Source organism: Heterocephalus glaber, unplaced genomic scaffold (genome assembly GCF_053883595.1).
Source record: "Heterocephalus glaber isolate CG9 unplaced genomic scaffold, H.glaber_assembly_v1.0 deba00001608, whole genome shotgun sequence".
NCBI classification, from domain to species: domain Eukaryota; kingdom Metazoa; phylum Chordata; class Mammalia; order Rodentia; family Bathyergidae; genus Heterocephalus; species Heterocephalus glaber.
Window position 1 is genome coordinate 13,885,253 of NW_028258379.1, and position 27,720 is coordinate 13,912,972.

Genomic DNA, 27,720 nt, shown 5'->3' on the forward strand with positions numbered 1-27,720 from the left:
CCAAAATGCTCCAAAATTCGAAACTTTGAGCACTGACATAATACCGCAAGCGGAAAAATTCCACACCTGACCTCATGTGATGGGTTTCAGTCAAAACACAGGCACAGTTAAAAAAAACTATATGAAACTGAGTGGGATCACATTCTGCAGTACTGAGCAGAGATCCGGCATGGCTTCCAGTCTTCCAGTTCTGTGCGACGGAAGGGACGCACTGCGGTGCGCCCACTATGGAGTCGAAGTGGCAACCCAGGCAGGGCCTCTCTGGGTGTGAGGCTCGGGAACTGGGCGTTGTGAAGTCTGTGTCCACGCTCTGGTAGCCGGGATTGGGGCAGCTTTCCGCCGCGGAGGAGGGGAGAGGGAGCGGGGAAAGGAGGAGGATGATCGGGATCTCGACTGCCTCCTTCAGTTCTCCTCCTGCAAAGCCAACCCTTCCCGCTGGATGGTGGAGCATTCCAGGAAAGGCGCAACAGTGGCGCTGGTGGAAAGTGCTGCCCCTCCGCTTCTGCCACAGACCTGTCCTTTTTTTTTTTTTTTTTCCTATGGGGGATCGAACTCGGGACCTTGCGCTTCCAAGGCTGGCGCGTGCCACTGAGCTAAATCCCCGGCCCTCACAGGCCTGTCGTCTTGTGCTGAGAGAGAGCGAGGCGGGCCGATGGTTGAGGCAGGTGGTGCCCAGTGATGGCTCTTAAGAGCCTAGAACTCCCGCTGCCTGCATGGCGAGTATTTAACAGGGTGCCTGCTGGGGCTGGCGGGGAGGAAACGGGCAGGTGCCTTTTGGATTTATCCGACGTTGCGTTTGACGGTTTCTGTCCTGGTTATGGTTTGTCTTCCTCTCATGGACCCAGTTGGTGTTCTTGGCGCTGACACGCCTGAAGGCAGAGCAGAAAGCAGCTCAGAACCTGCCGCTTGCCTCACACCGGTGTTCAGAGATTATGTCTAAAAGACTTTTCAGGTCCGTGGAACCACCTTTGGCTTCACTGAGTGCTTTTGGAGTTGTGGGATGTCTCTGTACAACCTAATCATGTTTCCAAAGCAGTTCTTGTGATACAATCCAATGTTGTTTTGCAGATCGTTTGCTTTCTGAGAGAATAACTGGCAGAAGTGTTCAATTTTGCTTATAATGTACTGTTTGTGTAAATAACATCTTTGTGTGTGTTTGTGTAAATAACATGTTTTACATGCTAACAAAATATATTTTGATAATGTTGAACTAAAATCAGAATACATAAAACTATCTTCAGGTTATGCATATAAGGTATATCTGAAAGAAAAATGAATTTAATGTTTAGACTTGGGTCCCATCCTCAAGATATCTCACAATGTATATTCAAATATTCCTAGATCTGAAAAAAAATCCAAAAAATTTTTGGTCCCAAGCATTTCAGACAAGTGACACTAAACCTGTAGATGGAGATATATGTATTTCAGGCAAAGAGATGTAACAAGTCAATTGTGTATTTAAAAAATAAGGTAATTTTCTTGGGGGAAGTTACAAAAGAAGTCCAAGTCTAGACACCCAGGACATGTGAAAAGGATCACACAGAAGGCATATTTCTGAGCAAGACACAGACATTCTTTGTACAGTCATGGCCATATAAAATGACGTTTTGGTCAACAACAGACCACATATATGATGGTAGTCCCATTAAGATAATCTTGTCTTGGGCCAGGGATGTAGCTCAGTGGTGCTGCACCTGCCTCTTAAGCGCAAGGTCCTGAGTTTGATCCCCCGTACAAAAAAAAATAGATAATCTTTCCTTATGTTGTAGATTTTTTTTTTTTTTGTACCGGGAATCAAACTCACGATCTTGTGCTTAGGAGGCAGGCGTGGCATCACTGAGCTAAATCCCCGGCCCTGTTGATGTTTTTGTGTAAATACCACTCCATGATGTCTGCACAATGATGCTAAAGACACATCCCTCAGACCTATCCCCACCCTTAAATGGTACATGGTTGTACGTGGAAGATTCAGGTATTAGGATATAGTATCTATTGCCACCCATCAGAGGTTTTCTCTTTGTGTTGCCCACTGACAATACTTTGTCCTGTTTAATAACCAAGGAAATAAGCATATATAACAAAAAATGTACATGAATGGAAGCATATGGCAGGGACACTGAGCCAAGTCTAGGTGGTAGGGCAGGGAAAGTGCCTCAAAAGTGACATCTTAGCTAAAAACTGAAGGGCAAGTGGAGTTTATCAGGTGAGAAGAGAGAAATATTCCAGCAGAGAGAACAGGAAATTTAAAAACCAAACATTAATCTGGGGAGTGATGTGTAGAATGGAGTAGGGTTGGAAAGTGGGTGGGTAAGGTTTTTACCTCTTTAAATTCTTGTGTTGATTAATAATAACATTTTATATTTCTTTTATAAATAAAAAATATTTAGGAAGGAAAATGTCCATATCTGGAACCAAATAAACAGGAAATAAATGAAATAAAACTTTAAAAACCTGACAACTGCTCTTGTTGCTTTGCTACTGTCTGTCCACCATGAGCTGTTGTCCCTCTGCCACCCTGCCTTGGAGCCAGCTGATTATGGACTGAAACCTCTACAAACTGTAAGCTGAATAAAACTTTTTGCCTTAAAAAAAAAAAAAAACTTGACAACTTAGCAACTTAGTAGAGGTAAAATTAGTCCCTGCCTTTAAGAAGTTCCTTCCCTGGTAGTGATAGAGAAAGGTATACAATTAGAGAAGTATGAGGACAGACGTCAACCTAGATGTAACCAGCAGCAGAGAAGGGGCAGATTAACTCAGGTTTTGTATAAAAGATAGTATCTGAGGGCAGTTGCAAAACAAGTAAGGAAGGCCACAGTTTGTCTTTTCAACGTGCCATCATCTGTGACCTGTATCTTATTCAATTACCTCCTAGGGAGTTACATTTTTGGCACTAGTAGATAGGAAAGAAAAACTATAGATGTTTCTTTTTTCCAAAAGATTACAGACTTGTAATTGGGAAAAAATAAAAAAGTTCTTCATTTATTTTACAAAGTTCTTGTCTTAGAGTAGAAACACTCTAAAACTTAACAAAATAGTATAAGTAAATAAGACTACAAAATTCACTGATGTAACAAAAAATTCTAATGTCTCAACAAATTAAACCCAGAGCTGGAGAGTTAGCTCAGTGGTTTCGCCGCCTGCTGCGTAAGCACAAGGACCAGAGTTCGATCCCTGGTACCAAACAAAATGAAACACAAAAACAAACAAAACAAAACACAAAAACAAACAAAAAAATAAATTACACCAGGAAGAAAATAATATAATCATGATTCAGTAGGATTTATTCCAAGAATCTTGTGTTTGTGTGTGTGGGTAGGTGTTTTGGGGTATGTGGGTGTACAGTACTAGGGATTGAACCTAGCCCTTTTTGCTATTTTAAAATTCTGAGACAATGCTGCTAAATCATTACATTGCCCAGATTGGGCTCAAACTTGTACTGTTCCTGCCTCTATTCCAAGAATTCAACAACAGAATTTATCAGATCCGATCCACAGATTACAGGGAAAAAACTACAGCCTGCTCAATAAAATACTCAATTTTGTAATAAATTTAAAAGTCCACTTGTACATTAGCATAAGTTTGTAAAAGCATAACAATATGTGGTGCCACCAGCTGCCTCGAAAGTACAAGGTCCTGAGTTTGATCCCCAGTACCAAAAACAAAACCAAAACATAAAACAATGTGAAGTGCTCAGCTGTAAACATTGGTTAACCTGGGGAATGATGGACAGAGTGGTATCAGGATTGGAAAACAGGACAGAGGTTTTACCTCTTTTTACATTCCTGTGTTTTGATGAATAATGATATTTTATAGTTCTTTTGTAATCAAAAAATGAAAAAATAAGAAGTAGTCAGTAGTTTTCAATGATCAGTTGGTTATGGTAGATGAAAGATTTTACCTAGGATGACTCCCAGGGGCCTAGCTTATAAACTGGATTGGGGAGCTGCTGATTGAGATTTGGAATGTGGGGCGCAGGGTCTGTGTCAAGGGTGATGAATTCAGTTTTGAGCATGTTGAGTTTGAGATGTGCTGTCCAAAGAAGAGGTAAAATGGAGTTGGGAGAATACCCACATGTATGTTTTAAATATAGTTTTTGGCTGCTATGAATATGAAGTGTGAACTTTCTTGCAAGGCATGAACAAACAAGGTAAAGAGCAAAAAGTACTTGTGGTAGAGCACACTCTTAGCACATCTGAGGCTCTGGGTTCATATCGAGCACCAAAAAAAAAAAAAAAAGCACTGGACTAGAGGTGAAGAATGTAAGAATTGTCATCTGTCTCTACTACTGATAAGCTGTATGTATTCAGGACAGTCTCTGGGCCTTGGTTTCCACATTTGTAAAATGGTCTTAGATAAACTCTGAGGTCCCAGCCAGTTCAGATGTTCCATGGTTTTATGAATTCCAGATGTTTTCAAGCAGTTCAGCCCTAGCTCTCACCTGAGTCCCTTGGGCTGGGGGCAATCCGAGGCCATTCCAGAGCAGCTGTGGCACATGTGATGATAGCTTGGATCCGAATGTGATCATATATGTCTTGTAAGCCTTGCATCAGGCTCTCCACTGTCTCGTGGTGCCACTCGATGACTGTGTCCCAGTGACAGAAATGAGAAAGGAACCACCTGGTTAGGATTAGATATTGTGCTGCTGGCAGATGACAAGAAGTGCCTTTTCCCCAGGACAATTCAAGCAAAACGTCAGTTTAGAAGATTAAAAAATTCAGAGATGGGCTCCTTATGTAAGTTATTTCTCTGATGATCCATATACCTCTCAGTTAAATCCCCCAATCCAATCTTATACTTACACTTTTTGCTTACATAACTTTTTTTTTTTTTTTTTAAAGACAGGGACTCACTCTGTAGCCCAGGCTGATCTGGAACTTGCTCCGTAAGCCCAAATTGGCCTCAAACTTGTGATCCTCCTGTCTCAGCCTCCTGAGTGCTGGATTACAGGTTTGTACCACCATGGCCAGCTTTAACTAACTTTTCATTCTAACCATCTGAAAATAAAAGAGGCAGTAAAAAGTGTAATGATTGGCTGGTGAGGGTGGCAATTCCTGTAGTCCTAGCTACCTGGGAGACTGAGGTGGAAGGATCACTTGCGCCCATGAGTTCAAGACCAGCCTGGGCAACATAATAAAACTCCATCTCTTGCTACGCAAGCGCAAGGACCCGAGTTCGATCCCTGGTACCAAAAAAACCAAAACAAAACAAAACTCCATCTCAAACAAACAAACAAGTAAACATCCCCATGTGGCTGTGAGTACTTTGTTGGCAGAGATACCTGATTTGGAAACAGTTATTAGCTATGTGACCTTGGATAAGACCTTTCTGAGCCTGAGATTTCTCATTTGTAGTATAGGAGTAACACTAAATCCATCATATTGAGTTACACTGAGAATTAAATCCTTAACTTGACAAAAGTGTTTAGCAAAATGTCTGACAAGATAATGAGGGTTCAATAAATATTAATTTTGTTTTAGTACTAGGGATCAAAACCAGGGCTTTGTGCATGCTAGGCAAGTGCTCTACCACTGAGCTATATCCCCATCCCAACAAAGGTTAGTTATTGTAATCCAATTTCCTTGCATTTGAAGGCTGTTCATTCTAGCTTTCAACAGCTCCCTCATTGTACTGAAATTGCTAGTTGCCCTCTTTGAAGGTATGATACTGTTATTACAGTGCTCCTACTCTCTATAGGCACTCTCCACTTGTATCTTTTACTCAGAATCTCTTTTTCAACCTTTTTTGTTTTCTGATCCCCCTTACCTAGTAAATCATCTCTCCTGCACTAACTAATCTCATTTTTCTGAAACCCAGAAGTCTTTGAGTTCTCAAATAGTTCTAAAAGTTCTTTCTAGGCCATTACCTGCCCCAGACACTTAATCCTCTACTTGGCTATCTTTGGAGGAAAAGTAGATACATGATAACCGCCGCAACTCTGCCACAGAGTTGATCTTTACATGTCCAAATGCTTGGGTAGCATATTTTGTCTTTTCCTTCAGGCATCAAATATTTTGTAAAGTTTCAGAAATCAGTAAGACATGGTCCCTGCCTATGAAGATTTCTCAGTGCAGCGAATTTCTACAAATTACTGAAGACTGGCCCATGCCAATAAAAAAAAAAAAATCAGATATATGTAACTAATGTTCACCTAACACCCACTGTGTGAAAACTTATCTAGTCTAACCTTAATGAGGCAACCAAGTTTTTACATTTTACAAGAGAGGGATGGATTTGAGAGAGATTGAGTAGCATTAGTCCAAGGTGAGACCTATTCCCCTCCACTCACTCAGGCCCCAGGCAGTCTTCCATTCCTGCACCATCCTCCTCAGAACCACCAGTTCCCAAGTCACATCCTCCACCAGTGATTTCACCAGCTTCTTGGATTTCCTGGTCTTGATGGGCACATCCTCCTCACCCACCTGCAACAGCAGATCTTTGGCTGGAGTGGGTAGAGCAGTCCAGCGCAGGGCTCCTTTCACGGGCCTACAAGCTCTGCAACACGGCAGCATGAGGTATCTTCCCTGACTGCCTTAGGCCTTGCCACACAGTGGTCCCAGCTAGTTTCCCATTCCTACTCCTACTAATACCAAGGCAAAACAAATCCCTTGAGAGTGAACTTTCCCATGATTATATAAGGAACTGAGTAGAAGTTCCACAGGGAATTAGGAAAAGACTTGAGTATCATATAGTAAGCTAAGATGATGATAATGAGACAGATTTTGAGAGGTGGTAGAGATATACACAACCCTTTTTATAAGTGTAATCAGTACTTAGGAACACAAATATGTTTATATGTGACAAGATTTGCTTATAAAATTCACTATTTGAGATGCAGGTACAGTGGTGTATTCCTGTAATCCCAGCTACTATAGAGGCTAAGGTATGAGGATCACAAATTTGAGGCCAGCCTGAGCAATGTGGCAAGATCCTTATCTAAAAGTAAAACAAGCTAAAATTTTTAAAAATTCAATATTTGATATGTTGAAATTTACAGTGTAATTGGCCATTGATTCATTATTAAGTTTTTTCTTTAATCTTTTTTGAGGGAAGGAATAGTGCTATGAGTGGTTAAGTTTTAAAGATTTTAATATCTCTGAATTTGTCTAGTTATGATAAATAACAGCCAGAAATTTGAGAATGCTGGGCATGGTGGTGCACGCCTATAATCCCAGCACTTGGGAGGCTAAGGCAGGAGGACTGCCAAGAGTTCAAGGCCAGCCTGGGTTACACAGGAAGACCCTGTCTCAACCTCCACCCCCACAAAGAAATTTGAGAACAGAAGAAACCATATATACTTATAAATATAGTTACTTCTGGTTGTTATATAAAAATGGTTATGGTTATGTTTTGTTCTTCATGGTGTCCAATGGTTTTAGAAAGCCTCTTAGGAGAGAAATTGTGTGGAGGACAGGAAGGGAAAACAGATAAAAGCATTTCCAAACTTATTAAATACACTGTTTGCCACATTGCCTATTAGTCTCATGTTCCATTCTATCACTGTCAGTTATTTTCTTCCAAAATTTCATTCCAACTCTTAATACCTTTAGATTTGCTTTGAATCAGTTCTTTCCTTTCAGCAAGGAGGGCAATAACCTCTCCAAGGCTCTTCCTAGATATTAGTATTTTATAATTTTGAGAGGTGCTTTTTAGTTGGTAGGGAGTTCCCCCATTGCTGGGGGTGCCCCTAGCCCATGAACTAGGAATCTTAAAAAAAAAAAAAAAAAAAAAGCCACACTTCTACCACCCTCGCCCCCATCAGTTTCCTGCTTACGTGCTTCAGGAACAGGCTGGAAACTCCACTTTTCTGGAGTTTCAGGGAAGATCTTACATAATTGTTTGTCATACCAACTGCAGTTTTCCAGAAAAATATGGTTTCTCTTTCCTCCAATGTTGTGGATGATCTGGACTCCATCTGTGAACAAAGAAACAGTGAGTCCCCCTCACTCTTGCCTCTTTTTCTTTTTTTCCTTTCCTTTCTTCCTGGGTTTACACTCATCAGGAACCAACTTTCTTTTGCACTAATCTAAGCTCCTAAAACCGAAGATTACCATACTGTGAAGCATCCCTTGAATGTGATTCTTGCTTAGAAATGTCACAGTTGTCTGTGGCTGTGTAGAGAAGCTTCATAGAGGTATGGGAGCCAAGGATGGCATTTTTCATACTAAGGCAGAATGTGTTTAACTTCTAGGCATTGTCCCCCATGATACTACTAGTAAAGAAATGGCAGTTGTGCTCATCAGTCATGAATATTTTAGAATAGTTTTGTTAAACCCTTTAAGAAGACCCAGTTGACACCAGTGTAGGAACAGGATGAGGGTTGGAAAGAAGAAACAGATTGGAACACACTCTGGAAGCCCGTCCATCTAAAAAACAAAGTGGAAGGGGGGAGTAATGGGAATTTACTGAGCACCTCTATGTGCCAGGCTCTGTGTAAAAAGTGTTAACAGCTGCTTCCTTGTCTACTCTGCTTAAAGTGCATTTTTGTTAACGTTGTTTTATAAATGAGGTTTCTAAGCCTTAGAGGAAAATGTTCTGAAGTGTAATAAGGAGTTGAGCCAGGATTTAATTCCAAATCTGCCTGGTTCCAAAGTCCATGATATTTTTTCCAACATGGCACCTTGTTGGGGACTATCTCAAAGTGAGGGAAGGGAAAGTGTGGACAGAGAAGAGAGGTTGCTCCCACAGTCAAATCTTGCTGACCTTACAATCCCACCTTGGACTCCCTCCTTAGTAAGATAGAGAAGAGGAAAAAGAGAACTGTTTATTTCCCACTGGAAATCACTGCCCACCCCAACCTGTGCTAGTACCCAGGAGATGTATCATGAAAACCAAGAGTACCCAGGGCTTCTCATTCCCCACCCACGACTGTCTCCCTCCCCAGCTTCCTACACCTCCCTGGTCCATGCTCATCTATGTCCCCACCATAGGGCCCCAGTGCTATTACCAAAGTAAATCTCCTGTTCAAAGGTGTTATCTGTGGAGTAAGCAAACTTTCCAGCTTGAAGATTCACTTGTCGAAAGCAGCTCTGCTTTGGGGGCTGGGAGGTGCTTTTCTTTTCCTTGATATCCTCAGCCGTTGTATTCTTGCTGGGCATGCTTTCAACTGTCTGTACTTGTGGGGAATAACTGGGTAATCTTGGCAGGTGTAGAGGGGGGAAAGGAGGAAAGGTAGGAGGTGCCCCACTTTCCATTGGGAGCACAGCTCATTTAAGCTCAGCTCCTACATGTGTGAGCATCTGAAGAACACTAGTGTTTATTAACCTTTCCACTAGTGTCAATTGAATATGGAGCCACAAGAAGGACCTGTCTTCAACAACCTAGCCCCTCCACGATGAAACCGTGCCTTTGGCAGCCAGAACAACATGATAAGGCACCATGCTAGGGCAGCCATACTCCCAACATAACTCTGTGTGTGCGTGCGCGTGTGTGTGCATGCGCGTGTGTGTGCATGTGTACATGCCTGGTGCAGGGGATAAAACCCAAGGCTTTATGCAGGCTAGAAAGATGACTTACCACGGAGCTACACTCCAGCCCATAGCATAACCCTTTTTTGACACTGTTCCCTTAGAGGTTGCCCAGACTTGGGGAACCTCTATATTACCTCATGTTAGTGTGGTGTGGTTATTTAATGTTGGCCCACCCAGTGGACAGGCTACAAGCTCCTGAAAGGTACAAATCAGCCCTTTTACGCTGTAGTCCCTGGCACTTGGCAGACTAAACTGAAAGTAGCAAAAAGACAATTTATATTTTCCCAGTAAATGAATAAACATTTCCACTTATTTTTAATTCCTTTTTGGAAATCAGGGCTATTATAATAGCTCCAGCCTTCACTTTAGTTATAAACAAGAAAGAAGCAATCTGAGAAATAGGGAATCACTTTATTTGCCAAGGTTACTTGGTTCTGTCCTATAGCTGCTTTGAGTTTCAGTCTCGTGACACACTGGTTCCTTATTCAAAGTGAGGCAGGACCATACTTCGGTCCCATGAAGTGTCTGCCTTCCTTATTCTCATGATGGGTATATTTCTGGGATGCTTGAATGGTAACTGGATCAGCAGTCTGATAGCTGACTCAGGTGAAGGCCAAGAACTGATCCTTTTAAGGCAATTGTCCTCAACTGGCGGCAGTTTTGCCGCTCAGAGACATTTGGCAGGACAGTATCTCAGACATCTTTGGTTGTCAAACCAACTACTAGCATCTAGTGGGTAGAGACCACAGATGCTGCTAACATCCTACAATCCACAGGGATCCCCTTACAACAAAAAGCTGTCCAACCCAGGTTGTCAGTATTGCAGTGGCTAAAAAACCTTAATTTGGGGAGCTCCCAGACACTAGGTTGTTGGTGGAGAACATGTGGTTGATGGGAGAGTGCATTCCAAAATAAGAGTTATGCCCTGGGGTGTAGCTCAGTGGTATAGCACTTGCGTAGAGATCCCCAGAACAAAAAAAGAGAGAGAGAGAAAAAAAAAAAGAACAAATAAGATAAAATAGAATAAAGTATGTAAGAACACCTGTGAGTCCTTGAAGAGGAGCCAGGGATTTTCAAAGATGTACCTAAAGCCTGGCCAGCTTACCTGTAGTAAACAGGAAGCAGCAGCTCTGGTTTCTTTTCTCCCTGGGGGAGCAGGATGATAGTTTGACCCTCAAACTCTGCTGTCTCTTCTGCTTCCAGCTGTTTCAGGAGCTCCAGGTCTGTAGCCGAGGTGAGTTCATCCTGGATATGGCTCCAGTCATACTGCTGGCTCAAGAAGCTCTGCCACTTGTTGGGTGATACTCCAGGCTTTGCGGGATGCTTGTTCTGGATCCATCAGGCTGTGCGCTTGTTCAGCTTTTCCAACACAATGGTCTCCCAGGCTCTGTCTTCCTTCTCAGAAGGTGGAAGCCAGACGTCCCTTTCCACATCTGGAGAAGGTGGCAGATCTAGCATATCTGGATTCTTGCTGGGCGAAGGCATGAGAGAGTGAGAAGTTTCCTGGACCATGCATTCTGGCTTTGGTTTCTTTCGCTTCTTTTCAAAATGGGGAGAACTTTCTGTCTTCCCAGCCTGGGGGGTGTCTCCTGCCAAGGGTCCTGAGGGATGTAGGAGCCTGAAGCTGACACGTTTCTCAGGTTGGGCTTTCCTGACGTGGGGAGGCTGGATGATGTCGTCTGTGTTGTAGAGGTGGTCAAAGCTGTACTGGCTGTAAGACACGCTGGGCAGCCCTCGCTGCCACACCACCTCTGCAGAGGACAGGTTTGCAGCAGCCTTTTTCAGATACTGGCTCTTGAGATGCGTTGCAGTGCTGGGGGCAGAAGTGGAAGATGGGTGGCATACCGGAAATGGAAGCACATTCCTCCCTGTCCTTCAGTTTTGAGAAGCAGAAAGTCATACCCTATCCCAGCCGTGGGTTGAGTCACTGAGGATGGCCTAGAAAGATCTTTCCCTTTTGGGACGTGGTCATATTGTTTCCCAGCAAATGCTTCCTTCCACACTACCTGGTTCAGAGGCAGGACCTGCAGCTGTGACCAGGCACCTGTTCAAGTGATAGAAGGAGTTGGTGAGAACTGAGGTCAGCAGAATTTGGAAGCCCATAGCAGAACAGAAAGAGTGTCTTGGAAGACAGACAAGAAGAAGAGTGTGGTGGAAAGGAAAAGCCATTTGAATTAGAACAAAAGAAAGACATGGTACAACATTCTAAATATTTCTTGTATCAGGCCCTTGCTTCCAATTCTCACATTTGTCCCCAAAGTGAAGATGCTCATCTCCTTGTGAGGGATTACTGCCTTTCAACAGTGCCTCACTTTTCCCATTTTTCTTTAGCTGCTGCTTTTTCTCTGTTCAAAGGCTTAGAGTATAAAACACAAACAACTCAGCCTGGCACTCAGGGTTTTCTACGAGCAGGACCTCAGCTTATGACTTTGTCCTGACCTGTGACCTCGTCTTGAGCTAGCCAAATCCCTCACTGTTCTCTGAGTATTCCTCTCTCCACCCAATGGAGCTTCCTCTTGTGCCCTCTTTGTGAAATTGCTTTTCTGCCATACTTGACACAAAAATCCTGTCCATTGTTTTAGGCTTAGCTGTGTTCCTACATGCCTCTCCCATAGCTCCTACAGGCTGCCATGTCATATCTGAATAATTTATAAATCCCTCTTGGTCCATACCACTTATTTTAGTTCTAAGTCCTGTGACACCTCACAATGTTAAGTATTGGCTTTCTAACTGTATTGCCCAGTGACCATGTCTCCTGTCTCTTCTGTCCTTCAAACCACCCGTAACCTTAATTGTTAAAATACTCAAGGTATAGTATATTATCAAGTAGGTTCCTCCTTAATTATTGTAGGCTGTTTTCAGGTTGTTAGCTAACAGATAAAACTGTAGGAAACTGGTGTTTAGATTTAGTGTTTCATTTTGTTATTTCTTTCTGAACCACTCTCTTGGTCTAATGGTGATAATTGGTAATTAGAGCACTGTACTTGTTCAAGATATTATGATCTGGGAAGAAGCTGAGGCTCAGAGAGATAAGTAAATTATTTCAGATTGCCTGGCTGGTAAGTAGGGGAATGAGATCTGCAGTACTGCAACTCCATAGCTTTTGACTTCTGTGCCACTCTGGCCTTGGCTCAAGCTCTACTTCTTTTTTTTTCTTTTTTTTTGGTACCGGGATCAAATTCAGGACCTTGGGCTTGTGAGGCAGGCATGGCACCACTGAGGAACATCCCCAGCCCTCAAGCCCCACTTCTACCACTCCTATGCTGCACTTAGGCTCCCAAGGACAGGTATCTTTATTCTGCACCCTTCTCTCTTGCTCCTACCAACTCCTCCCCTTCCTGCACAGCTACAAGGTGCCCCTGAGGAGCAGATCTAACTCTACTCCTCCCTAACAAGCAGCACACACCACTCCTTGCAGTCTGATTTATCCCACTGTCTTCTAAGTATGAAACCTAACTTTGAGATTTTTCTTTCTGTTAAGTCAGCTTTCATCTCAATGTTCCTAGGCAAGAATTGGTAGATTTTTTTACATACAAAATTAATTTTAGTTCTTTCACCTCTTCACAAGCATAAAGACCACATGGTCACGAAGGCCACATGGTCACAAAGGCAGTGACCATGCTATCTAAATACACTACAAAAATTAGGGCAAAGGTAGAGGCTATCGCAAGGCAATGTTTTTCTTGAAACAGTGCCCACTTTTGCTGGTTGAAAATGAGCTGTCAGATGAGAGCAATGCTAGTGTTCTTCTGACCTATGTGTAATGATTAGTAAAATATTTCACATTTGTGTGTTTCAGTGTGTATCTTGTTCCTAAGGCAGGGACATTTTGATCCTAAACACTAAAATCAGGATGAGGCCTGGTTTCACTCCAAGGTGACTACATGTTTGGAGGGAGTGAAGAATACCCAGATATATGCCCTTTCACCTGTGACATAAAGAGCCAAGGAAACCTTATAACAATGCAGCCAGGTGTGGTGGTGCAGAACTGTAATCCCAGCACTTGGGAAGCTGAGGCAGAAAGATCGCTGCGAGTTCGAGGCCAGCCTGGGCTACCTAATGAATTTAAGCCCAGCCTGGGCTACCTAATGAATTTAAGGCCAGCCTAGGCTACATAGCAAGATCCTGTCCAAAAAAAACCAAAAAACAAAAATAAAGCAAAAAAACCCCAAAGCAAACAGGAAGAATACCATATTATCATTATCAGTTATTGTAGATTCTCAAGGAATACTTATCACCTGATATGCTGGCTAAGTGAGAAAGAAACACACGATAGGTCCATTTTAAAAGGAAGGGATGGGGCAGGCAAAATATAAGGTTTGGTCACAAGAGGCTTGTCCTTGTCTGTCTTAGAATTAGAAGACAGAGCTAAGGCAGGGTTCTGCACTTCTCAGGCAAATGATTTAACATCCCTGGTTTGCTAATCTGAAAATAGCATATGTGTTCTAATTTTTTTCTAACAGGGTGTCTGACACCTGTTGATCTGAAGCTCAGAATATGCGTGAAATATGTGTGGAAGTTCTCTGCACGCTAAAAAGTATTACATAAATGTGAAGAACTGTTATTACTGGTTTGGGAGATGGACTAATTATCCTTAGGAGGCAGTTCTCTAAGTTAGGTTTGAAGGACCCTAGTTAGCAAGACAGACTCCATATTGCTGCTTGACCCACCTGCCTGCCCTTTAGATGAACTCAGAAGGAGGAAGCTTAAAAACCTCCTCCCCTTAGAAAGTCTCTTTAGAAATAACAATTAATCAACTATTGTTTTACAAATGTTCTAACAGCAGGACATTCCGCTTCTGTACCTTTTGCTTGCTTTGCTAGTTCTATCCCATGGGGGGCCTAGAAACTGTTGGCCTCAAAGGTGTATAAAACATGTTTGTCTCCCCCCAGCCGGGGCTCAAGTCCAATGGTTGGCTCGGTCCCGGCTGATAATAAACTCCTGTGTGGATTTAATATCGGTCTCTGGTTGGTTCTCTCTCGCTGGGTCTAACAAGGTTCACTAGGCCTAGAATTTAGGGGCATTAGAGCACTAAACACTTCAAAGATGCTTAGAAAGGAAAAAGGAACCTATATAAGAATTTGGAGGGTCCAGCTTATCCAACTTAGATATTACCTAGACCAGTTTCATGAATCAGGAGCCACTGTCCCAAAAAACAGCCATCTAGAACCAAAAGCAGAATACCATATCCCAACTCTTTGTAGATAGGCAACAGTAAAAAAAAAAAAGAATAAATTAATCCTAGTACCACTGCAGAATAGGCCTGCAATCCTACTCAGCAGCAACCACCAGCATCATCTTTGTCCTTTTAGGAATTTGGGCTGGAAAGGCCGGAGCCAGGTAAGAAGGGCGGGCCACATGTTTCCATTTAGAACCTGATGAACTTTGTAGATCACTAACTGTAAAACATGAAAGTTGAACTGAAGTCCTCTCTTCCCTTTGGTATTTTATGAATAGAAGAATCCAACTCTGCCAGATGTAGTGGCGCATGCCTGTAATCTCAGAATTTGGCAGGCTGAAGAAAGGAGAATCACAAGTTCAAGAGCAGCCTGGGCTACATAATGAGTTCAAGGCCAGCCTAGATTACATCGCAAGACTCTGTCTCAAAAAACCAAACCAAACAACCACCACCACCACCACCACAAAAAAAACCCCAACTCAAAATGGATCATTATTTCAGAGATTTCAAATTAAATTTCACTCTTCTGTTTACTTTCCCAGGCCCCTAGCCTCACCTACTTGTTTAGTATTTTTATCGAAGTAGGTTGAATAATGTGTGCTAAAAGTAGTAGTATCTTGTTCTTATTGTTTTTGCTTCTGTTATTAAAGCAGAAGAAATTGCCTTAACATTAGACATCTTCATGCTCTCATCTCCACCTCCAGGTTCTAATTCTGAAGTCATGAAGTGGGGTGCAAGAGGACCAGTCATCCTTTGTTAGATGTGGCTCAGGGACCTTATGTATCACGGTCACCTGAGGAGGTTGATAAAATACAGACTTTTTCTTTTTGAGACAGAATTTAGTGTTGCAGGCTAATGTAGACTCCTCTGCCACACCTCCAGAATACTGCTTCAATAAGCTGCAAGGCCTAGAAATCTGCACTGTAATAAACTCTCAGGGGTTATCCAATTTATAGAAACAATGGCCCCAAAGAGTATCAGTAGGTCATGTAAAAGAAGCTTGGTTAGTGAGGACAGCAGGATTGGGCAACACAAACTCTTATCCTGGCAGGCTTCAAATCTGCCCTTTATCTCCTCTCCAAAAGCTCCTTTGGTTTTTTTTCCCTTCTGCTTTCTAATTTGCATTTCTCACTATGCATTCACATTGCTATACAGTAGTCTCCAGAGCTTATTCGGGAAGTTGCCATAAAAATGACCTGGGTCAATACCCTCATCTTACAGATTCCAAAATCAAGGCCTGGAGAGAAGAGACTTGACTAAAATCGGCCTTGGTTGGTATCTGAAGAAATACTCTTTTGATACCTACTACAAAGTATTTTCAACTACCTCAGGCTGCCTCTTATCATTTAGCTGATACTAATTAACTGTTTTAAGATCCTGGTAAAGATGCAGTGTTTCGAAATTACCTTCAGAATGGCCCCCACCACACCATGGTCCTTTGAGGGAAACAAGCTACTATTATACATTATATCTTAGATCTTTTGTTTCTTAGGTTTCAAAGCTGTTTATGTTGTTCACTTAGCAACCAACTGTTCAGAGTTCCAGGGGGTCTTAGTTGGGGGTATTCATTTGTTAAATTTCCTTCTTTGTAAACTGTACTTTGATAAATTGCATCATATGTACTCACTGATGACTTAATAATTTCTTAGTCATTCTTTGAAAAATAAACCACTAGTCCCATGCTACTTAATACAATATTTTCCTCCCACAGAGGTTCATCAGTCTTGCTGAGAACAAGTCAAAGAAGGGAACACAGGAACCAACACAGCTCTGGCATTCTTCAGATTGCCAGGTAGATGTAACAGATGGTGAAATAAAAGCTGTCTTTGTGGCCTTTTCTATCCCCTTTTCTTTTCCTCCATTGCTACTCAATCTCTTCTTTCCACACAGTTCAATTCCATCCCTGGGCCCCACTCTCAGGTCCTGGCTAGATTATTTGTCCACTGACATAAAAGAACAACTCTGTTTTAAAGAAAACAAGAAAATACAGTGATATCTCGATTGTTGAACTCAATTCATTCCAAATTCGTGTTTGAACACTAAAACGTTTGAGAACTGAATATATTCTTCCCATAAGAAATAATGAAGGGCTAGGGATTTAGCTCAGTAGCACTGCATCTGCCTGGCAACCACAAGGTCCTGAGTTTGATTCCCAGTACTGAAAAAAAAAAAAAAATGAATGAAAAACCAAAAAATTGGTTTTGAGGCTCAAAAATGACACTTATAAATTCATTTTTCTAAGACTTTAACAAATTTCACAATTTCTTTCTTTAACTCTATTGTGGTTCTCACAGTTTTCCTCTTAGCTTTACTGCTGGTATCACTAACTTTCTTTGGCGTCATTGTTACAATATTTTCTGCAAATAAAACTCAAAAAAAAAGCAGTACAATGATGAATGTTTTAATACACTAATACAGGTACTATATGTTGTTTGGGCAAGAGAAGAGCTTAGACTGAAATGTCATCCCTTTGTGAGTGTGGCCAGAGTGACACATGGCTCTTGGCTTGTACAGATTTTTTCAAATCAGATTTTCAGTTTGACTATCGAGCAAAATTACAAACGCTGATAAAATTTTTTTCAAATTTTGCCATTTGAGTAGTGGAAAGTTTGCATGGAGCCATTTGAAAACCGAGGTATCACTATGGTTTATTCTGAGCCAAATATGAGTGATAATAACCCGGGAACATGGATCCAAGTAATTTTGAATTACATAGTCCACTGTGGAAGAGGTTACATGAGTCTTTGTATCACAGAGAAAAATAATATTGTAAATCCATAAAAATATTTACTAGTTACATTGGTGAGAACAGGAAAAGAAAAAGAAAAAAATGTGCCCAAATATATTAAAGCATTATACTCTGAAGTATATTTTCTGAGTTTTAAAAGGACATCTGAGCCTCACTGACCAATGGGCACAGAGTTTCAGTTTGAGATAACGAAAAAAATGTTGGAGATGGATAGTGGTGATGGTTGCACATCAGTGTGAATGTACTTAATGCCCTTAATCTGTATAGTTAAAATGGGACATTTTGTTTGTGTTGTTGATGTGAAATAGTGATTCTTCTTTTTTTCTTTTTTTTTTTTTGCTTTGTGAGGCTAGGTCTCACTATATAGCTCAGGCTATCCTCAAATTCATAAGGCTGTCTCTGCCTCCTGAGTGCCTGGGATTACAAGCCTGTGCTGTCATGCATGACTCATGATTCTGCTATAAAGAAAATAATAAAATAGTTTATTCTGAACCAGAGATGAGTGACGGCACCCAGGAACATGGATTCAAGTTACCCTGAATGACATGTTCCATGTAGAAGAAGTTATGTGAACTTTTCTAGAATAGAACAAAAGAACAAAAGTGAGTCATAAATCAATACATTTACCAATTACATTGGTGGGGACATCAAGTGGGCATGCTACAACAAAGTGGGGGAATCTTCTATAGATTTCAGATGCCATCTTACAGCACTCAGCTTTAGGGCTGGTGGAGGGCAGGGATCTGCTAAACTTTTTAAAATTTATCTATTAGTCATGAAAATGTTAGGTCATATACAAAAGTTAAGGTAAATGACCAGTAAGAGGCCTGAAATAGCCCAAGATAACTTTGGCTCCTGACTCCAAGATTCCATTTCTCTACAATCCCAATGTCCTAGTCAGCTAAGGTCAAACGGTCTACAGGATCTTGAATGTATATTCGTCTTCTTCAGAGAACTCTACAACTAAAAGGAAGCCATACTCTGTTTAATTACTAAAGGCATATAGGTTTTCTGAACAAATTCTGGACCAAGAAAATTAAAACTATCCATACTGCCTCAAAGAGCTAAGAAACAACAGTGCAGGTTAGTATTTTACTAGCCTTTTTCTAGCCTTCAAAAAATTACATATACTATTCTCTAATTTGCTTTGTTTTTGCCTTCATGAAAATTTCCTCATTCTGTATACTTTGGACATGTTATTTTATTTTTGGTACTGGGGATTGAACACGGGACCTTTCGCTCGCTAGGCAGGTGGTGGCACCACTGAGCTAAATCCCCAGCCCCAGCTCTTCCATTTTCTAGTTAAGTGGTCTTTAGCAAATCAGTTAACTTCTCTGAGTCTTAATTTTCTCATAGAATTCTTTTTTTTTTCTCATAGAATTCTTGTAAGGATTAAGAATTAGCTATTGGCAAGCGCGATCCCTGGTACCAAAATAAAAAGAATTAGCTATTATTACTTACCCTTAGACTCTATGCACAAAATAACACTTGTTGAACCCCACAGAACCAATACGAAAAGTATCTAGAGCTACAGAGTTTGCATGATTAATAACCATTAGGATATGAGAATATTTGGAAAAAGGTTTTTTCGGGAAAGCTCTTGAGATTGGTCTCTTTGGGAGCAGAAGTAAATACAGCTTACACATTCCTAGGTTTCTCTAACAACGACAATATGAAATAGAAAATCAGGTGCATATAAAATCAGGTACAAGGCCTTGGAAGGGACCTACCTACAGTTTAAATTTGGTGAAAACTCTAGTTGGAGCCGATTGCTTATGAAAAGGTGGAAAAGGGAGAGAAACCCAGGAGACAGCCTTTGCTTACAGGAGCAAAAGGAGAGCCCTGTATAAAAATTACTACGCCATTTGGCTATTTTTACACCCATATGGAATGCAGCTCAGAGGTCACATAATGAGATGCCAAGACTGTTAGAAATGGGACAAATGTAGAAGATAAGCACATAGATAACACACATGGAAAACAACCGTGACGTGATGTATATCTTGAAAGCAAAGGCACAAGATTAGTAACAAGTGTGAATTACTCAGCAAAGTGCTAAGACTGGATTCCAGTCCTGCAGTCCTGTTAGCCATTAGAAGTTCAGCAAATAGAGGCTTTTGCCAGGTGCCAGGTTCTTAAGAGCCAGCTCTGGTCCAGCCCAATGAGCGCCTGAGAAGCAGAACTAAGAAGCAACCCCCAACCCCAACCCTAACATAATTTCCCGTACCCGGGGCTTGAAGACAGTCCAAAAGTTTTCGCTTTTGCTGACAGGCAGGGCACTTCTTTAGTGGGCCTGTAGTCTGCAGGTTCGCAGCTCGCTGCTAGACGATCCCTACACTAATTTCTTTCCTCACTCTTCCTTTAGTTCCGCGGTCTGAAGTCAGGACGCCAAACGATGGCCTCGTCAGTTGCTGTCCTGAGCACGTGCATGCTGTGCCAAAGGAGCCTGAGGAAGTTGGGGACGGTTTTCTGGGTCCACGCAGCTCAGGCTGAGCGTCCGGAGCACTCGGACCCCTGTACGGACAACTGCTACGCTAAGCCTTGAGCCCGCAGGCCGCAGCCTCTGCGACCAGCCGCTGCGCATCGCAGTGCGCGGCCTGGCCCCCGAGCAGCCCGTCACGACGCGCGCGTCCCTGCGCGACAAGAAGGGCGCGCTCTTCCGGGCCCACGCGCGCTACTGCGCCGACGCCGCCGGCCCGCTGGACCTGGACCCCGCGACCGCTCTGGGCGGCAGCTTCGCAGGTCTCGAGCCTGTGGGGCTGCTCTGGGCCATGCAGCCTGACAGGCCTTTTTGGGGCCTGATCAAGCGGGACGTGCAGATACCCTTTGTCGTGGAGCTGGAGGTGCTGGACGGACATGAGCCCGAGCCCGACCTTGGGAAGCTGCAGGCCCGCTCGGTGCACGAGAGCCACTTCCTGGCGCCCGGGGTGCAGCGCGTGCCTGTGCGGGAGGGCCGGGTGCGGGCCACGCTCTTCCTGCCGCCAGGTGAGACACCTGCTGTCCTCATTGGTCCCATACGCCAGTGGCGCTGGCCCTGTGGGTCAGTAGCCGCTGGCACTATGGTACAATGTCTTTGACCCCGTTCTGTCCTCCTCTCCCAAACCCTCCAGGGAACCCCAGAAGTCTGTGGTCACTGGAAAAGCCTGACCGAGTTTTTGGCTAATGGTCCTATTAAAGTCCTGATCTAAACGTCAACAGCCAAAGCAATAGAGAAGTTGCTTAGAAAAGCAGATTGTCCGACTCCCTCCAAGCCTGCTGAGGTAGAACCTGAGCAGTGACAAGAGAGACCCGCGGGTGATTTGCATGCACATTTTGGTTTGAGATCAGCTGCTCTGGAACAGTGATTCAGGCCAAGGGGAGGAACCAGCAGTGTCTCCAGGGAACTTGTTAGAAAGGCTCGGTTTGGCCTCACCCAGATTTAAAGAATCGAAAGGGTAGGAGTGGAACCAGTAGTGTGAATTGAACCACTGTTCCCTGTTGCTTCTGAGGCAGATGAAGTGTGAGAGCCTTAATGCTTAGAGAAAGGGAGGTGAAAAGTGCAGGAGCTCACAGAGAGCTGTTCTCAGGGACTCTGATCAATAGTTGGCATTCCCTTTGCAATAGAGATCAGAAGAGGAACTGCTGACAGGAAGGAGTGTGCAGAGAGGCCAAATATAAGGACAGTTTATTTCTAGCCAGGAGTGGTGGCACATGCTTATATTCCAGCACTTCGGAGGCTGAGACAGGAGGATGGCCACGAGTTTGACACCATCCTGTGCTACATAGTGAGTTCAGGGCCAGCCTGACTTGCATCTTGCGACCCCATCTGAAAAAACAAAACAAAAAAAGGGGACAATTTATCTCTTATACAATAGTTAAATTTTCCTCTTGCCAAAATCCCTGTGCCTAATACTGCTTTAGCATCTGGAAAAAACCTTGTAAAATTGGAAATGTAGTTCTTTGGTAAACAACCTTCAAATAATATAATAGTTACATATTTAAATAGTAACAAGCGAATAAATCAACAGTACAAAAGGGTCTACATTAAAGTGCTGTCTTCCATATGACATCTTTACTTGACATTCTCATGGGCAGCTGTCTAAGTCTTACCGTCCTACAATCTGATATCCCAGTTGGGATGCAGTTTTTAAATTTCAGTGTTTCTTGGGCATGCTGAAAAGTATAATTCCTGCAATTCTAAAAAAGAACCAGGTTCAAGAGGATAATGAACAAGACACTTACCTTACCAGGAATTAAGTCAATTAAACATGTTGATAAATAGACAAATAGGTCAATAGAATAGATGCTTCATAAACTGACCTATGCACATAGGGAAGCATGGGGTATGATATATGTCAGTGATGGCAAACCTCTTAGACCTTTCAATGATAACAGGTGGCTGCGGCACATGTACCGTAGGTTCACCACCACTGATACAGGTATTATAGGTTACTGGGGAAAGGCAGTTGTATTGGCCACTTATTGAGATTCTTGTCTTATACACAAAAATGAATTCCAGATGAATTGAAGAAATTTATATGAAAAACAAAACATTACTAGGAGCTGGGCAAGGTGTCACACACCTATAATCTCAGCCACTCGGGAAACTGAAGGAGGAAGATGTCAAGTTTGAGGTCAGCCTAAGAAACTTAGTGAGAACTAGTCTGGAAAAAAAAAAAAAAGGGCCAGGGATTTAGCTCAGTGGTTCCAGCGCCTGCCTCGCAAGCACAAGGTCCTGAGTTTGATCCCCGGTACCAACAAAAAAGGAAAAGAAAAAAGGCTGGGGATATAGCTCAATGCTCCCTCACATCAATCCCATTGCTGCAAATTGTAAAACAAAAACAAAAAAAACTATCAGGAAAAACACTATGTGTATCTTCATAAGCAACAGAAGATATTTATAGCATAGACAACAGACAAATAGTCAGAAGCTAGAATTAAAAATGAAAACCCTACAAGCCAATAAAGGCACCCACAACTTCTTAGAAAAACAGGTCAAAGAGACAGAATTCAATTGAAAAAGAAACAAAAGAAAGAATGGCAATAAACATATAAAGAGATTCTCAACTCAGAGATCATAGGCATGCACATTAAAAGTATTGTGGAATACCTTCTCATACCTCATACCCCTCAATTGGACAAATATATTTTTTTAAAACCTGATTTTGAGTGTTAATGAAGATGTGGTATAGTAACACAAGAACACCCCACTCTTCTGGAGGGAGTGTAAATCAGTAAAGCAACTTTGGAAAACAACTTGGTAGTTCTTAGTAAAAACTCAAATGTACATATGATCTAAATAACAGCCATGTAACTTATATGTACAGCACTTCAAAAATGCTTGTATCTGGACCTTACAGGATGCTTAAGGCAGCAATATAATAAATTGTAACAACCTTGATGATCATCAAAAAAGAAAGACATAGGGCCGGGGATTTAGTTCAGTGGTTCCGCTGCCTGCCTCGCAAGTGCAAGGTCCTGAGTTCGATCCCCGGTACCAAAAAAAAAGAAAGAAAGAAAGACATAAATTGTGCTATTGTGCTATATTCATCAACATATTATACATAGTGTAGACAGATTCTTCTCCTGGCCCCAGATTTGGAAAGGAAAAAATAATAACTTGGGACCTTGTTAAGTAAAATTTTACTTATAAAGAAGTGGGAATTTGGAACAACAGGTGTAGATGAAATGTGGACTGAGTTTGACCATCCTGCTGGCAATCTTGAAGATCATAAGCCTTGATATAGAATGCCCAGATATTGCCTAAGACTTTGAAATTCTTTTCCAGATGTTTTCAAGAGGGCTCATGATAGCCTTTAATATCACAATTTTGGAAGGTCAGTCAAAATTTTGAGTTGCAAGTACCAACAACAGACTTACTGTTACTTAAATAGGAAAGGGCTGTGGAAATAAATAGGTAAAGTTTAGGAACCCAATTGTCCAGAAGACTGGGATCAGATCATACTAAGGTCACAGTACCATGCCAACACTGAACATCATTAATACTGGACACTCAGTATCACATTAGGGCTGCTGTTGACTCAGTGCCAATGCTGCTGACCTGAGTAAATTCTGAATCATCCCTACCTCTCTATATCACTCAAAGGAGTGAGTACAGGTCACAGAAGGAGGGACGGTCTCCCCGCTTAGTGATTCGTAGTTCTCTGGGTCCCAACAAGTTATCCTTTCAAAATAGGAAAGGAGGATTGAATGTTCATCCCTCTCCCAAGGACTCCCAAATAAATGAAAGAGAGCCAGATTCCAAAAGTTATTTGAGGACTACATCATTGTTTTGTTTCTTTTCAAGGACCTGGGCCCTTTCCTGGGATAGTGAACCTTTTTGGAGTTGGAGGAGGCCTTCTAGAGTATCGAGCTAGTCTTCTGGCTGGGAAGGGTTTTGTTGTGATGGCTCTGGCTTATTATAACTATGATGACCTCCCCGAGGACATAGATATCATCCACCTGGAGTACTTTGAAGAAGCTGTGAACTACCTCCTCAGTCACCCTCAGGTTGATTATCCTTTCAGTCATTTGGTTCAGATAGTAGGTTCTAAATACTTCCCCTAATCAGTATAGATTTTCAACTAAGTGAGCTTAGGATCCTATGTAACAAATATTAAGTGCCTTCCAACTTCACAGAGAAAAGAACATTTCTTAGCTTGGGGTGATAGAGTTGGTCAGACAGCCAGATATCAAATCCCAGGTTCGGGTGACCAAGCATCTTATTTTGCTCGGGACAGAGGGTTTCCAGAGAGGCAAGCCTTTTGTTGCTAAGACCAGGATACAAATAGGTGAATCGGGGATGATCATCTTAGCAGTATCATTGCTTTGTGGGAATGTGAATTTGTATCCAGCCTCCTGGTTTATCAGAAAGGCTAGATGCATCACACTTGTGAAACCCTTGAAATGGGGCCTGACATTTGATGATCAACATCCATTCATTCATGAAGCAAACACTAGAGTATCCAAGCTCAGCATACACAGAATAAGGAGTACAAAGTTCATGTCCACATGACTTAAAATAGAGTGTGGGGACTGGGGAGGGAGGGCTAGGGAGAAAGGAATCTCAGCCATCAAAGTGCTAACAAGGAAATTAACAGGACATTGATGAAGAATAGTAGGTGTGAAACTTATGCGACTAGATAGAGCCAGGAAGAACCTCATTTAGCAAGGACTGAAATGTTAGCTAGTCTTATTACTAGTAGTAGTACTATTAGTTGTCCAGGAGACTATTCTAGCTATTACATTTTTAAAAACCTTTCAGTATCCACTACCACTTACATGTTAAAAATAAAATAAATACAAAAGGTAATTAGTAATGATGTAGTAGCTGCCAAGTACATAAATACTTTAAGGTTTTACATAAATACTTTAAGTTTTTCATAAACACTTGATGGTGATTTTATACTGCATACATATCCTGTATAAACTAGGTAACAATTTCATTGCTTCAAACATTCTTTGCAAAAATAACTATCAATTCAGGAAGAAAAGGTTTTTTTATATATAAATACAGCCATTCTCTTCACCAATACTGTACTTTCATGTCCATCTTAGAATCTTACATACAAATGGACTATTACTTAGGCTCACCTTGAACATTTTCCCATTCCCATGGATTTATGTGAATGGAATGCATAGTGAAGGGTAAAGGTACTGGAGACTAATCCATCAACACTTTTGGACTTGAATGCTCTTCCCTGACAAGCATGATGCCAAGTACTTTTCATGTGATTTCTCATTTGAGCTTCATATAGACTCTGTGACATAGGAGCTCACCCCTCATCTCACTGCTAAGGAAAATAAGCTTTACAGAGCCTTAGTTATCTTTTAATAAAGTTGGAGTATTGATAGATTCAGATTTGGGCTCAGGTCTAGCTGACATCTAGGTAGACACTACTATTCACTTCATGGACTTACTCTTTGTCTTTTTTGTCTGTCTTTTTCTCAGATAAAGGGTTCAGGAATTGGGCTGCTTGGGACTTCCAAAGCGGGTGAACTCTGCATCTCCATGGCCTCTTTCCTGAAAGGCATCACTGGTGCTGTAATCATCAATGGCTCCATCGCCAATGTGGGGGAACCTTACTGTATAAGGATGAGACCTTGCCCCCTGTGGGCAGCCAGAAAAAACAAATCAAGGTGACCAAAGATGGCATGAAAGACATTGTGGATGTCCTGAACAACCCTTTGGAAGGACCTGACCAGAAGAGCCTCATTCCTGTGGAAAGGTCTGACACCACCTTCCTGTTCCTTGTAGGTCAGGATGATCACAACTGGAAGAGTGAGTTCTATGCTATGAGGGCTCTAAGGACTTAAAGGCCCCTGGGAAGAAAAAGCCCCAGGTCATCTGTTACCCAGAAACTGGGTACTGCCTGGTGCCCCCTTACTTCCCCCTTGTGCTGAGTGTCTCTGCATTCCTTGGTGGGTGGTCCTGGCATCTGGGGAGGGGAGCCCAGAGCTCATGCCATGGCCCAGGTGGACGCATGGAAGCGACTCCAGACCAACTTCCACAAACACTTGGGTGTTAAAGAGGGAACCATCCCAGCAAAACTGTAATTTTTGTGTGATAGTGTATGTAACATCTGTGATGCTGATCTCTCCTGGAAATAGCTGCTACAATTACTGTGTGTATATGTATTTTTCTTTTTAACAACTGTTTAGAGACTTTTCCTCAAAGATTTTTATCTACTCCTGTGGGGAATAATTCTGCATAAATTATAAGCAGTGGAAAAGCTTATTTATTACTATCATATGTCATCCAACTGACAGGCTTTCACTCTGAAAAAAAAGAAAAGAAAAGTGAGTACCACTCATTAACTCTACCTGCTACACAACTGGAGTTTAGTTATTTGCTAAATGACTGCTGGTTAATAAATAAATTATTGACTGATGTGTAAGAAAAGCATAAACAGTGGCCCTTCGTGTCTGTGGGCTCCACATTGTACATTCAGCCAACCCCACTTTAAAATATTTGGAAAAAGAAATTGTGTCTGAATTGAACAACTATAAACATTTTCCTGTCGTTCTATCCTAAACAATACAGGGTAGCAACTCTTTACGCTGGGTTAGGTAACTTAAGTAACCCAAGTGTGATTTAAAAGTATGTGAAAAATAACTGCTGGTTATACGACAAATACCATGTCATTTTACATAAGGGACTTGGCATCTTCAGATTTTGGTATCTGCAAGAGTCCTGCAACCTGTTCTCTCTCTTGCAACCTATCCATGTATACCAATGGACAATTTTATATCAAAATGATTACAATATCAAATTTGAGTTTGGGGAGAGGTATATGGATGACCACTAGCCACAAACTGTCTACAACCTTTCCTTGTTAACACATATGAGTTGTCCTTCCTTTCCTCTTTCCTCTCTTCCTTCTTCTCTTTCCTATAAGCTGTATTATATCTATCAGCCAAGAGTGATTGGAATGATCCAAAACAGGTCAGGAATCTTGCTGGCATCATGCAGGCATCATAAAGGATGGTGGTCATGAGGGATATAAAGCTCAGCAGTGGAAATTTGGGGTTTATTAGTAGGAGGAGATAAGAAGAGGCACCATCAAAATGACATAGAGAGATTTTATGGAAGGAAGAAGAAAATTACATACTACTGGGGCAAGAATTACAAAAAATTCAGATAGATGCTCTCATTTGAAATGTGTGTTAAACTGAGAGGACATCATTTTACTAAATCTAAAGTGATAAAAAGTCATAGTAAATTTAGACAATGGAAAAATTATTCAGTAGAAAATGAGGTACATGGGCTGGAGATTTAGCACCACGCCTGCCTTGCAAGTACAAGGTCATGAGTTCAATCCCCGGTACCAAAAAAAAAAAAAAAGAAAAAGAAAATGAGGTACATACAATTCCATCACCTAGAAACCAGTGCCCTTAACAATTTCATATTTTTTTCTATTTTCCCCTAGGCTTTTATATATATGTTAGAAAATGGATTCTATTGTATGTACTGAACATTTTATTGCATATCATATAGGTTTTTTTTTTAAACTATGACCTATATTCTGCATATTGCTATCACTATCCTTCATTGAGTCAATCATCTATTTTGGGGGCCTTGACATTTTTGATGCACTTTGATCATATAGTCTAGTGCTATAGTGAAGGTACTTGACTACAGATGATTTTGTGTGTATAACTGCTTATTTTTTTCTTATAAACATATAACTTTATATATTATATGTATTTATAAAATATGCAGCATACAAATATTTTAAATGTAATACTAAGAACAGACTTGAAAACAGAGATGTTTTCACAACAAAAGATGGGTACTTATCCAAGGTAGAGTCCTGATCCAGACAGTGCCCCAGGCCCAGATTTCT

General features: G+C 41.7%; 2 protein-coding genes across 2 annotated transcripts in view; one reads left to right on the plus strand and one right to left on the minus strand.

Annotated features, from left to right (window-relative positions):
- Heatr4 (HEAT repeat containing 4) overlaps nt 1-11,502 on the minus strand; it is a 36,501-nt gene extending 24,999 nt beyond the window's left edge. Inside the window, 6 exon segments of the mRNA XM_021248324.1 lie at nt 4,439-4,582; nt 6,287-6,490; nt 7,772-7,912; nt 8,945-9,135; nt 10,573-11,276; nt 11,278-11,502. Of these exon segments, the coding sequence (XP_021103983.1) occupies nt 4,439-4,582; nt 6,287-6,490; nt 7,772-7,912; nt 8,945-9,135; nt 10,573-11,276; nt 11,278-11,439 (1,546 nt within the window). The 5' untranslated portion in view covers nt 11,440-11,502.
- A 5,831-nt stretch (nt 11,503-17,333) lies between these two features.
- LOC101722826 (acyl-coenzyme A thioesterase 3) lies at nt 17,334-27,626 on the plus strand. The gene is given in 7 exon segments (XM_004837492.3): nt 17,334-17,343; nt 19,847-20,380; nt 23,682-23,884; nt 25,326-25,458; nt 25,461-25,682; nt 25,685-25,776; nt 25,778-27,626. Coding segments are annotated over 7 exon segments (1,347 nt in total). The 3' UTR covers nt 25,931-27,626.
- The last annotated feature ends 94 nt before the right edge of the window (nt 27,627-27,720 follow it).